The sequence below is a fragment of the Corvus kubaryi genome, unplaced genomic scaffold (assembly GCF_017639235.1).
Source record: "Corvus kubaryi isolate FWS band 111438036 unplaced genomic scaffold, C.kubaryi_AGA036_p1.0 37284, whole genome shotgun sequence".
Lineage (NCBI taxonomy): Eukaryota > Metazoa > Chordata > Aves > Passeriformes > Corvidae > Corvus > Corvus kubaryi.
Genome location: NW_024581088.1, coordinates 9,656,421 through 9,669,057, shown reverse-complemented (window position 1 = coordinate 9,669,057; position 12,637 = coordinate 9,656,421). Strand labels below are relative to the sequence as shown.

The window sequence follows — 12,637 nt, the reverse complement described above, 5'->3', positions numbered from 1 at the left end:
GTGTTTCCCTGCTTGGATCCCTGTGTGTGTGTGTCTCCTTGGGCTAACTGCAGTCTCAGGCTGCTGTAGGAGCCATTTGCAGCCAGAGGGATCAGCCTCCCGGATTCCTGCTGGCTGAGGACCATTTGGGAACGTGCTGATTGCTCCTAACGCTCTGTGGATGTGTGTGTGGGGAGTTCATTGTGCTTCCAACCTTTTGGGGTGGGCAAACGCCCAGCAGAGCCCTCAGCCTGCACCCAGGAGGTCTCTGACAAATGTTGGACGATCCAGACTCTGGTTTGAGGATTTGCCTCCTGATCTTTGAGCCCAGCAAGGGAAGGAGCCCTTTCCTCCCAGGACTGGTGGGTTCGGTGCTGGGGTGCTCCATGTGCTGGCAGCAGTGTGGTGGTGACTGGTCCCTCCCTGGTGTGTTCCAGGATCTTTGATGAAGTCATGGGATGCTTCTGTGACTCTCCCCCGCAGAGCCCGACGTTCCCTGAGGCCGGCCACGCTTCCCTCTATGATGAAGACAAGGTAGGGTGGGTTTTTTCTGGAAGGTGCTCTCAGGCTGGAAGCAGGGCTGAGGCTGGATGCTCCTCCCTGGCTGGAGTGCTGGAGGCAGGAGTTAGGAGCTTTGTGTATTTATGGCTGTGATTTGCTTGCTTGTTCCACAGCAGGTGACTCGGTGTAGGCGTCTGCTTTCCAGCTCTGGTCTGAAGCTACGGCTCAGCCTCTTGCTCTCCATGTAAATTTATTTTATGGCTTTTAGCACCAGCAGAATTACTGCATCCACAGCAGCGTAACTGAGAGTTTAAACCCGCTGTTAAGTCTCCAGACCTGCACTGTGCACCAGGATGTTGAGCTGCACCTTCACCCACCTTAGTCCTATGTCTGACTTGCTGTGTTTCCTCTCTTACACCCTTCCCAGTCACCTTAAATCCTGATTCTTCCCTCTGTTCGACCTCTTGGAACTGTTTTTAGGAGGAAAAGCTGAGTGGAGCTGCTCAGTTTTTGCAGTGATGTGGAGAACAGGTGCAGAGGAAGCGGGTGGTCCCTAATCCGTAGGGGTAGAGGTCCAGTTTCCCTTAGAGACACAGGTAGCTGCTCCACAAGAGTGAGAAGCTCTGCTGGAATATAGTCTGTGTCCAGAACAGGGCTTTGTTTTCCACTGATCCCTTGATCCTGATGTGTGTAAGCACTGTAGCCTTTTACAGAATATTACTGTCAACCTTAAAGTCCTCAGATCCCTCTCTTTACATCCCCCTCACCTCACCAAGGTAATTTCCTGTCCAGACTCACTTTTTCCCAGTTAAACACAGGCTCCTAAAGGCTGAATTTGTAATTGCTTGGAGCTCTAATGTAATTGATGTTTCCCCACTATTTAATGTTGTTGTAGATATCAAAACTCACACTGTTTTGCCCCTACACTTTGAGTGTGATTAATTTAATTACTTTTCTTGATGCCAAAGTCCTCTGCTGTCCTTGTGCTGCACCTGGTAAAGAGAGGCTCTGACCTTGTCTGGTCCTCAGAGTTGGATTCTCCAAAGGAAGCTCCTGTTTGATGTTTGTGGACATTGACTTCTGGGAAATTGCAGATTTCTGAGGCTGGATTTCCCTCACAGTTTTCCCTGGTGCTCCGCTGAGGTCATTTCCCCCAGGGCATCTCTGCTTTAAAGCTGGATTTAGGGAGCCTGTTCTGAGGACTGGCAGGAGTTGTTACCTGTTTAACTGTGGGGAATATTGTCCTTGCAGAGTGCCCGGGAGGAGCCCATCCACATCCTCAACGTGGCCATCAAAACCGACAGCGACGTCGATGACGACAGCCTGGCTGCCATGTTCAGGGAGTTCACCCAGAGCAAGGTGAGCTCTCTGCATCCCCCCTCTGGGTCTCTGGGGTTGTGCAGGACAGGTTGGGAAAAGTCTGTTTGTTCCTTAGGTTTGGGGGTTTTTGTTTGATTTCGAAACAAACAGATGTAACAGTTACATCCTTAATTTATCCCACCTCAAGCTTTCCCATTTCTTTGACTGAATGTAGCTGCACCTCTCTGAAGCCAGCAGGTCACTGTTTCTCCTTCTAATCTGTCAGGTCAGGACTTCTTCCCTTTAAGTTTTGATGAGATGAAAGAGTTGGAAGGTTTTAAACACATCTGGTCCATCTTCAGTAGCTGTCTCCAGATGCTCTGAAAAATGTGTTCTATCCCTTTCCCTGGTGGTAAAGTTAACATATGAGTAACAGAGCCATGGAAAATGACATTAAAATGTCCTGTATTTGTGTATCACCATGGTCTTAATGCCATTAAAATGTATTGTCCTTGTTTGTATGCTGAAGCCTCCACCTTATACGATATTCCTGGCACGAGGTGGAGTTATTTGGCATGTTCTGTTGCTCCTTCCTAAGTGTGGGATACACTTCAGAGTCCCAAATGTTGGTGCTGGCTCAGCTGTGAGACAGCCTGGGTTGGGAACAGACTCCTTGTGTCCACTCTGGGCTCTGCCTTGCACCTGCTTTTCTGGTGGTGTGAAGAACTCCAGCAGCTTGTGGAGCTGAATATCCCACCAGGAACTGGGATTCCTGGTACCGCACTGGTTATGGGAGCACTGGGGGAGCACCTCCAACTTCTCAGTGTGGAAGGTGGGAAGAAGTCCTGCAGAAATCAGGGGTTCCAAAATGGGAATGGCATCCATGTGGCTTCAGCAGCTTTCTGTCTCTTTAAACAAGGAAAACAATCAAATCTAAGAATTAAAACTAGTTCTGCTTTTCATCTGCTTGATCATGCTCCAGGCATTTTATGGGAGGGGATAAAAGGAAAGAAATAAAATATAAAAAAAAAATCCCAAACCACATTAAGCTATCAAATAGGTTGATCCAAATTGCCCAAATAATCTTCCAGTCCCAGCATGTTGTGTGTGGTTTTTTTAATAGAAATTAGGATCATATACTTGTAAATGACTTGTGGAGGAGATTGAGGCAGTCAGTGGAAATGGAGTTTCTCCAGGTGCTGATGGCTAATCGCTCTGTAATAGCTGTGGCCTTGCTGGGAGACCCACATTATTACCATGTAATCAGAATCCTGTTGCTCTGCTGTTATTGTCTGCCACTTGTGGAATTTTAAAAGCAATAACAATTTTTGCTTTTTAAATCACGGCATTATTAAAGTTATTTCCTTCCTCTTGCCATGAATATAGTCACTGCTGCTCATTTTCAAAGGGCTTAACCTTAGTGAAACATCACAGTCTGTGCCGAGAGGGGCTGGTTTGCTCCTGCTTGAGCTGAGCTGTTGTTCCTTTTTGTGTTCTTTGCTTTTAAATTGGAAAAGGGAGGAGGAAGGAAAAAAGTTTTAAGAAGAGGAGAATTACAAGATCTTACCACTTCAAAGGATCAGTGGTGTGGCAAATACTGATGGCAGCACTCCTGTGAGAGGGGGCTTAGGGGAATTTGAGGGAGAAGCAGTGAGAATGGATATTCTCTGATCTGTTTGAAAAAAATAACTGACACCTGCCCTGTATCACCTTTGCAACATAGAGTCTTGGACTCTCAGGATGGTTTGGGTTGGAAGGGACCTTAAGGCCCTACCTGACATCCCATCTAACTCTTGTCCATCTAATTCCTTTCATGTTCCTCTCTGTCCATACAAAAAGTCCCTCTCCCTTCTATTTTAATGCCATTAAAGTACTAGAAGGTGACAGTGAGGCCCCCCCCAAAGCCTTCTCCAGGCTGGGAGCCTGGATGTGTCCTTTGGACTGGGTTATCCATGAGCTAGTATGGGCTACATGCTTCTGTGGGTTGGTTCCTTTAAAACTCATTTTCTGTGACCTTACCACATCTACGCTGTGCTCCCTTCAGAAAAGCAATCTTGGCAAATGAGCAAGGATATTTCCTGCAGGATTTGGGTGTGACTCCTGTGCATTCCTGCTTAGCCAGGCTCAGCTGGAACTCGCTGTTCCTGTGATTTAGCTCTTTACCTGCTCAGGTGTAAGGGATTGGGGTATTTATGCTGCTAAAGGAGCGGCAGGTGGGAAATCCTCGCTCCGAGGAGGCTGAAGTGGAGCAGCAACTCAGAGGCAGAAGGATCTGCAGAGTTTTTTCATTTCACAGAGGACTTCAACATGTTTTTAGTCTGTTCTGTTTCTGCCAGTCCAGTCACCTGTTTCCATCCTTGTTCTTACAGAAATCAGTCCTGATTGAACATGGTATTCGGAGGCTGACTTTCCTTGTAGCACAAAAGGTATTTCAACATCTCTCCTGATGCTCAGAACGCTTTGGTTTTTAGCTCATTATACCATTGGCATCTGACATGTTTTTTCCCCCAAATTAAATGCTGTATTTACTGTATTTCGTTCTCTCTTCACTGTTTTTTGTCCTCTAAAATTTGAGATGGTTTTCATAAATTCGCATAAGAAAATTAATTTACAATTGTAAACAATCTTGACACCTCTTGTATTCTTGAAGTAATTGATTTTTGATTTTTAATCCTAATTGCTAGCTGTCTTCTGCTTTTTTTTTCTTCCTATATGTGTATGTTTCGTTTGTAAGGACTTCAGGAAACAGGTCAACTATGAGGTGGATCAGAGATTCCATGTAAGTAAAAAGGGCCTGGAAACACGGTGGCATTCCTGACGTGAGGCCAGGAGACACACAGGGGGCTCTGGGCTTCTCATTTGGATCTCAGGCAGGCATTGAATGCTCACACTGGCGTCAAAGTGAAGTGTTGAAGTATTTATTTGAACATCTGACTGCAAACCCAGGCTGGGCCCATGGCATTCAGAGGGGCCCCTGAGGTTCTGAGTCTCTCTCGTTACCTGGCTGAGCTCAGGAAGCCACACTAATAAAAATTCTGTGTGTTTCAGTGTTGTCTTCTGTTCTGAAGTGCAATTATCAGTGAAACCTTTGTATTTCTCATGTAGTGTGGTGATTTCTTTTGGCTTCTTACTGATCTTAAAATAACTTGGAGCAGTCACTGAAGGGACTTGTTAAATTTTGCAGAGTGGTTTTGTGATGTGAGAAATGTTTGATGCTGTTACTGCTGAGAATTACTCCCTTCCCCAGGGCTTGGGCATCACTGAGGGCTGGTTTAGGTGGCACTGTAAGACATAAACCAGGTTTTTATCTCTTGGGTATCTACTTTTTAGTGCTGGAAGTTATTAGGAGCCTTTGAAGTGCAAGAAATTCATCCTGTGCTCAACACAGCTGGTCTAGGAAGGTTTATGAAGGGAAAGCTAGTTTACAAATCAGCAAAAATAGTGTTTGAACCTGCGTGGGAGTCACCACGTAGGAATTGTTGCTCACAGTACAGGTACAGAGGTGTCAGTCAATGGCTTAGGTAAGAAGCTGGATTCTGTGGAGAGGTTTTTGGGACCTTCAGCAAGAAAATCTAGACTTTAGATTTAAAACAGGAAGTTTTAGAGAATGGAGTGGGTGTTGGGGGATTGAAAAACCAGAGTTGCTGAGTAAGTGCTGTAGGATGTGTCAGAGGTCAGGAAGGAGGCACAGAACAGAAGGAATCATCCCCCAGCTCTCCCTGGCCCCTCAGTGTGGTGTGTCATCTGGCTGTGAAGTTTGTGGAGCACCTCTGGGAGCTGCTCTGTCACTCTTTATTACTGTCGCCTATCCCAGCCCTTCATTACTGGACCAACTATTAACTTAGCCAGGGCCTGGGCTTGGGTTTGTTTTTGTTTTAATTACAGTCTATATAATTAGTTCCCAGCATGTTGAGGTAATAGAGAGTTGCTCCAGCAAGCTTCCAATTTCCTCATCTCATTAGGTTTTTAACGTGATTATTAGTATAATAATCAACTATGATGATTTCTGGTGTAGCTTTTCGCATTCTGCGGTTTGCAGGGTGTCTTGATTGGCTAATTTAGGCAAATTATTTTGATTGTCTTGATGATGGTTGGTTGATTAGAACACAGCAGGGGTATAATTCTTCCGCCTAGGAAATGGAGCACTCTTTTGGATTTTGGTACCAGAGCACTGAGGATTTTTGTGTGTGTGCACATCTAATTACGATATTTGCCCACCACACCAGTGAGATGCCTTGGAAGCAATTCCATTAGTGAAGGAATGAGCGTGGAGATGGTGGGAGAAGCTGGCAGCACGCAGAGGAGGACAGGTAGGAGGGATTGGGAGAAGTGAGGAAACATGAGGTTGTTTCTTAGATGATGCTCCCAGACAATGAGCGTTTCGGGTGAGCCTGAATTTCCAGGCAGCATTTCTTGTACCACTGGTTATTTTTGAAGAGATTCCAGGCAAACTCAAGTTATTTTGCTCAACTGAGAGTCATCAGGTGAGGTTTGGGGACTGTTTTACTTAGGAGGGATGGAAGATGACTGACTAGAATAGTACTTTTAGCCCTAAAATCTGTGTTGCTCAGTGGTGGCTTATACACAATCACTGGCTGTCACACCGACTCCCACTGGGGTTATTCATTTTTCATGGATAATGGAACGTGAGCCAGAAATTCAGTGACTCCAGGTCAGGTTCCCTGGTTTTTGCTTACTAAGACAGTTCTGGCCAGTTGTGTGTGTCCCTTCAGGTCACCTTCAGCACGGGCAGCTGCTGTTCTCATGGGGTGCAAAGCACTGACCAAAGCTCCTCTGCCCAGTAAAAGTGTAATTCCAGAGGAGTGGATGGGTTTGCCTGGATGGAACTGGAGGGGCAGGATGCTGTCTAGGCTTTCTCTCTTCCTCAAAGACTTGTACAATATTTCAGAAAACTCTCAAGGCTCTGCCAGGGTTTTATCTGTGCAACAGAAAACTGGAGAAACTGAGTGGTATTTGGGGGACTTCTGTAATGTTTTTGCTGCTCCATGCAGGAGAATAAAGTTATTTGATTACAACTCCCATTTTTCCTTGGGAAGAGAGTATTTCTGGCAGTAATGGTATGAAGAGAGCTGCAGAATAAAATCGTTGTTCTGTGTACATCTGCATCCATAACCGAGTGTTCACATCACTCCAAACATTTCCACAGGAAACTTAATCATAACAGAACTAGAAAAAGTTTCCCACTTCTCTCTGGGCACCTCCATGTTGTTGTCTGTTAATAACTGACAATAATAATCTAAAGCAAATCAAGTAGCCTCTGTTGCATTAGTGAGGGCAGGTTTAAGCTGCCTCTGCTGTCTTCTTGAGGGTGACTTGATTTTCCACCACCTTTGTAATGTTGCAAAAGTAGCTGGGAATAACTTCTGTCACTTCCTGTGCTGTGGTGCTGCCCCAGGAGCGGCCTGAGGGCACTCTGGGGACATCAGTGCTTGCTTTGGGAGGACTAACACTGTTGTTTTTATTTTCAAACAGAGGGAATTTCCAAAGTTCTTCACATTCCGTGCCCGGGATAAGGTGAGTTGGATATTCTTGATACTTTTCTCCAAGTGTTGGCTTTATCCTTCTTTCATGCAGCAGCTCCTTGGAAGCAGGGCAGTGATTCACTACACAGAATCAGGACAAAACCTTCTGGTTTCTGTGGAAAAGAGGGATTTTTGAGGGGGATTAGTTTGAGAACTTTCTGTCCTGCAATTTGTGTTGTGCTCTCAGCACTTCAGCAATCTCACAGCTCCCAGTGCCAGTGACTGCGTGAGAAGTCTGGGTTGGATTATTTGAATTTCTTGGGTTTGAATTAAATATGGAATTTCAAAAGGGGTGTTGTCGAGTTCTTACCCTCAGTGTTTCACCTTTTCAATCCACTCTTTCCCCACCCTTTGCTGTGTCCGTGGCCGCTGCAGTTCGAGGAGGACCGGATTTACCGGCACCTGGAGCCGGCCCTGGCGTTCCAGCTGGAGCTGAACCGCATGAGGAACTTCGACCTCACGGCCATCCCCTGTGCCAACCACAAAATGCACCTGTACCTGGGGGCAGCCAAGGTGGAGGTGGGCACAGAGGTGACAGACTACAGGTTCTTCGTCAGGGCCATCATTCGGCACTCGGACCTGGTGACCAAGGTGAGTTTGTCCCTTTCCAAGGTGGTGCATGAAACCCGGGGTCAGCCTAGGGACCTGCAGGATCCAAAACTGACCATTCCCTGTATGCAGTGCTGGGGGTTGTGCCCTCTCCTTGCTGGTGCTGCTCTGCAGAACCATCCCTTTGACATCCTGGTATTCCCATGCTCCACGGAGATTTTTTCAGGGGCCCAAGAGAAGAGTCAGAAATCCTGAGATTTTGAGGCAACAGTGGCTTGCCCTGTCTGGTTTCAGATTTACTCTGAACTAAAGGAGGGCATGAGGCAGCCAGGTGTGGGATCCAGGCACTGGGAGCACTGCCTCTATGCTGGGGATGGATCTGCTCCAGGGCTGCACATCCTGTGACACCGATGGGTTCTGTTTTCTCCGTCACGTCCTTCTGCAGTTTTCCAAACCTTGCATTTCTGGGCTGTGATTTGTGAGTAAAAAGTGAATGGTTTGTTGGCAATCTCTGGCAGGAAGCCTCCTTTGAGTATCTGCAAAACGAGGGAGAGCGTTTGCTGCTGGAGGCCATGGATGAGCTGGAGGTGGCCTTCAACAACACCAACGTGCGCACGGACTGCAACCACATCTTCCTCAACTTTGTGCCCACTGTCATCATGGACCCCTCCAAGGTGGGAGCTCCTCCCAGCTCGGGGCTGGTGGTCTTTCCAGGGCTTCACTTGTCAGAACTAAATGATCTTTGTTTATAGAATCACAGAATCATGGAATGGTTTGGGGTGGAAGGGACTTTAAAGCTCATCCTATTCCAACCCCGACACCTTCCCCTATTCCAGGCTGCTCCAAGCCCCGTCCAACCTGGCCTTGGACATTTCCAGGGATCCAGGGGCAGCCACAGCTTCTCTGGGCACCCTGTGCTAGGGCCTCCCCACCCCCACAGGGAGCAATTCCTTCCCAATATCCCATCTAACCCTGCCCTCTGGCAGTTTAAAGCCATTTTGTTGTGCAGCTCAGCTCCTCTGTGTAAACTGAGGGACAATGATTAGGAATGTGTTTTGTGTTTGAAACTAAACCTATTTTTTCATTGTGTGTTTGAGATAAACAGTTTTAATAAGGAAGCAGATGTAAATGCCTCTCTGTTTATTACAGAAGTCCAGATTCCATCCAAATAAAACATGAGATAAATTAGGAGCTTAAAAGGAATCTGTAAATTCAGCTACAAAAGTGCCTCATTTTCAGTCTCTGATACAAAACCACAGAGATCAACGTTATAAATAAATGAACATTAGGCTTTGTAGATGCACAAATGAAAGTGTTCAGGCATAAAGGATGTTTGTGGTTAGCACAATCACCACAAAGCAAGTCCCAAGTCCAGGCTGAATTTAGCTGGAAATCAGCATTCAGTTCATGGGTACCCAAAGATGAGAGCTGACCTTTCCTGAGGAGAACAACCGAAAGTTTAAAAAGATGAATTGGGTATCAAAATAACTCTCTCTTGCTTGCTGACTTTTAAATCATGATTAAAACTTGGTGGCTTAAGTCGCTCTTGAATGAACCTTTCCTGGCGTGTCCAGAGCCGTTGGTTCCCAGGAAATTCAGAAGAAGCTGGAACATTCATCCCTGGAAGTTGAGCTGCCCTCAGATACATACCATGACTTTTCCTTGAGCTGCTGTGCAAAAGAGGCCTTTTTTGGGAAAAATGTTTAAGCCAGCCTATAAATTGCCTTCTTTTAATATGCGCTTTGCCCACAGTAGTATTTTATAAAGTTTAATAGAAGAGCAGAAGGCCCAGCTCCAAGTGGTAATTGCTTTGTTGATTTAAAGCTCCGTGCAGGCAGGGAAATGTGATTATTGTGCATACAAGGGCTACAGAACTGCTTGCCAAGGGTTTGGCTTCCCTGGATTCTGTAGTTCCCAGGTGTGAGAGGTGCCTGTGGAGGGGAGGCAGGGGGTCCCTGTGCTGGGGTGGGGTGGTTGGACGTGATGATCGTCAAGGTCTTTTCCAACTTACGGATTCTGTGATTCCATGTGCCATGAGGAAACAGGGATGTGAATCCAGCACTGTCCCACTACATCAGTAGTCCCCAGGTGGAATTCCTGCCTGTCTCAAGGCTTAGGATGAGGAGGGACAGGTCACCGAGGTCCTGTAACTGCCCTGGGCTTGTGCTGATGTGTGACGCTGCTTCGTCACCTTGGAGCGGTGGGATCCAGAAAGAATCCCAGAATGGTTTGGGTTGGAAAGACCTTAAAGCCCAACTCATTGCACCCCTGGCATGGGCAGGGACACCCCCCACAGACCAGGCTGCCCAGGGCCTGCTGAGGGACCCCTTTTCCCACGCTGCAGATCGAGGAGTCGGTGCGGTCCATGGTGATGCGCTACGGGAGCCGCCTCTGGAAGCTCCGTGTCCTCCAGGCCGAGCTGAAGATCAACATCCGCCTGACTCCCACGGGGAAGGCGATTCCCATCCGCCTCTTCCTCACCAACGAGTCGGGATACTACCTGGACATCAGCCTGTACAAGGAGATGACAGACTCCAGAACGGGACAGGTATGTCCCTATGGATCCGGGCTTGGGTGACAAAATTGGGAAGGGGACACGTTTTACCTGATGGAGCTCTTCTGTGGTTTGTGGTGTTTCCAGGTAATCACAGAATGGTTTGGGTTGGAAAAGCTCATCCCATTCCAACCCCCTGCCATGGGCATGGAGACCTTCCCCTAGAGCAGGTTGCTCCAAGCCCCATAATACATTTCAGTGTAACACAAAATTGCCGTTCAACTTAGCCAAAGCAAGGAGAATGTAAAGATAAACTTGCAGCAGCAGATGTGAAAATGTGATCAATTAAGTCAATCAAGTCTTCTGGTTGTTTTGTACGTGCCCTCAGTCATTTGGGCAGCTGTTTTCCCAAAAAGTTTTCCTCGGAGTGCTCAAAAAAGTACTAGAAAAGGAATCACTGCTGATGCTCATCCTGTAGGCTGTAATAAAAAATATTATTAATTATACATTCCCCTGAGTAGATAGAAAAAAATCTGTGAACTTGTCCTTTAAATCCTAAAGATATAGGGAATGACTTGGGTAGGATGATGTAAAATTATGGAAGGTGCTTTTATATCATTTTTATGAGGGGTAATGGGCTCTTTTGTAATGGTTGTGGCTGTTGTGGTATTTCTGTTTTTCATGGCGCAGGAACAGTGTGGTTAACTGAAATACCTACATATGCTAAAATCCATGGAGCATGGGATGCATGGAAAATATTTAAATAGAGAAATGTTTACATCTCCCTCTGTAATCATCTCTCTGCCAGGCAGGAGAAGCAGCAGAATAAATCACTTGGGCACTGTGAATGTAGAACACAAAGTGCTGAGTCACCTTTTCTCCCCCTTTTCCATTTAATTTTTCCAGCGAGCTGCTGCCCGTGGAGTCCATCCAGCTCTGAGATCCCAGAACAGATAGTGTCAGTGTGTTTTACCTCGTTCCTGCCTTTGAGGGGGGATGAGGAAAGAAAAGAACATTTTAATAATCTCCAGCAGCTGAGCTTAACCCTTGAGTTGGGTCAGTCACTTGTGAAGGTCACGAGTGAACTCTGAACTGATGGACTTCATTTTTTAAAGCTTGGGGAATGGGCTTGTGTGTGTATGGCTTTAGCAACTTTTCCAGTATTAAATTTGATTTGTTTTCCAGAATATTAAACCAGGTTCTAGTAAAAAACCATACTGATATTTTTAGGAAACGTCCCCCTCATGATGGAGGTTTATAGGATGAGTTCAGATCCATGGATTTTGTCCTGTGTTTTCAGAGGATTCTTTTAAACTTAGAGAAATCTTTTTTAAAAATTCAGATATTACTGATGTGCTATGTACTTTCTGACTGCTGAAGAATGGGAAAATGGCTTCATGGTGAGAGAATGACCCTGATCTCTTGTTTCCCAGTAGTGATAAGTAGTGATGCTCAGCACAGACTTCTCCAGTTCCCTACAGAGCTGCTGTGGAGCTTTCCAGAGATTTAAGGAGAATTGGGCCCCAAGTGCAGATCCTGACAGATCTCAAGACAGGCATTGTCACAAACACTTGTTACCCTGAACAAATGATTCTCCCGTTAAAGAAGCTGCTTCCCAAATCAGTGTTGGTGCAGACTGAAGAGAGCATAAGCGGCTGTTTTTATCTAAAAACAAAAATAGGCTGTACTGAATTTAGTGGAATTCTTCAGTTAATTCATCTTCAATGAGATAAATTCTGTTAAACACATCCTAATCATGTCCCTCCTGCCAGGTGTGTCCCTGTTAAGCAGCGTTTGGGCCGTTTAGGGCATTTTTATCCCGTTTTTATCTTCTCCTGTTCCTCCTCCATCGAAAAGCTTCCCTTCCAAGTCCTGCCTGCCTGGAATATATAGCGCCGTGAAGTGCAGCAGTTGATAATTCATGTTGCTACTCTGGGAAAATCTTTTCAACTTACAATATCAAAACTTCAAGCCCAATGACATATGCAAGTCTTGACCCGGCTCGCGGGCACAGCCGGCGGAGCCGCGGATCCCACTCCATAAATAACGGAGTTCTCCGGGCTGCTCCCAGCTATCACGATCCGTCAGGGCAGCTGCTGGGGAGCAGGAGCTCATCTCGGGCAGGGGTTTGTGTGGGGGCCGTGGCTCTGTGCACTCCCTGCTCTGCTGTGGTGGGCAGCCAGGCAGGGCTGCCAGGATGGCGCAGTGACGGGCCCGAGGTGTCTCCAGGGGCAGCAGTGTGTGATGGAGCAGCACGGGGCTGTGCCAGCAT

General features: G+C 46.6%; 1 protein-coding gene across 8 annotated transcripts in view; it reads left to right on the top strand.

Moving 5' to 3' along the window:
- Positions 1–12,637, top strand: part of ACACA (acetyl-CoA carboxylase alpha) — a 98,409-nt gene that overhangs the window by 41,950 nt on the left and 43,822 nt on the right. For 6 of the 8 annotated variants that reach the window (XM_042026429.1, XM_042026424.1, XM_042026423.1 and 3 more), the window contains 8 exons: positions 417–513; positions 1,732–1,839; positions 4,149–4,205; positions 4,514–4,558; positions 7,273–7,314; positions 7,698–7,913; positions 8,390–8,545; positions 10,216–10,419. In XM_042026429.1, the coding sequence (XP_041882363.1) occupies positions 417–513; positions 1,732–1,839; positions 4,149–4,205; positions 4,514–4,558; positions 7,273–7,314; positions 7,698–7,913; positions 8,390–8,545; positions 10,216–10,419 (925 nt within the window). The remainder of the gene's footprint in view (positions 1–416; positions 514–1,731; positions 1,840–4,148; positions 4,206–4,513; positions 4,559–7,272; positions 7,315–7,697; positions 7,914–8,389; positions 8,546–10,215; positions 10,420–12,637) is intronic. The other 2 variants (XM_042026427.1, XM_042026426.1) reach the window with 1 other exon arrangement.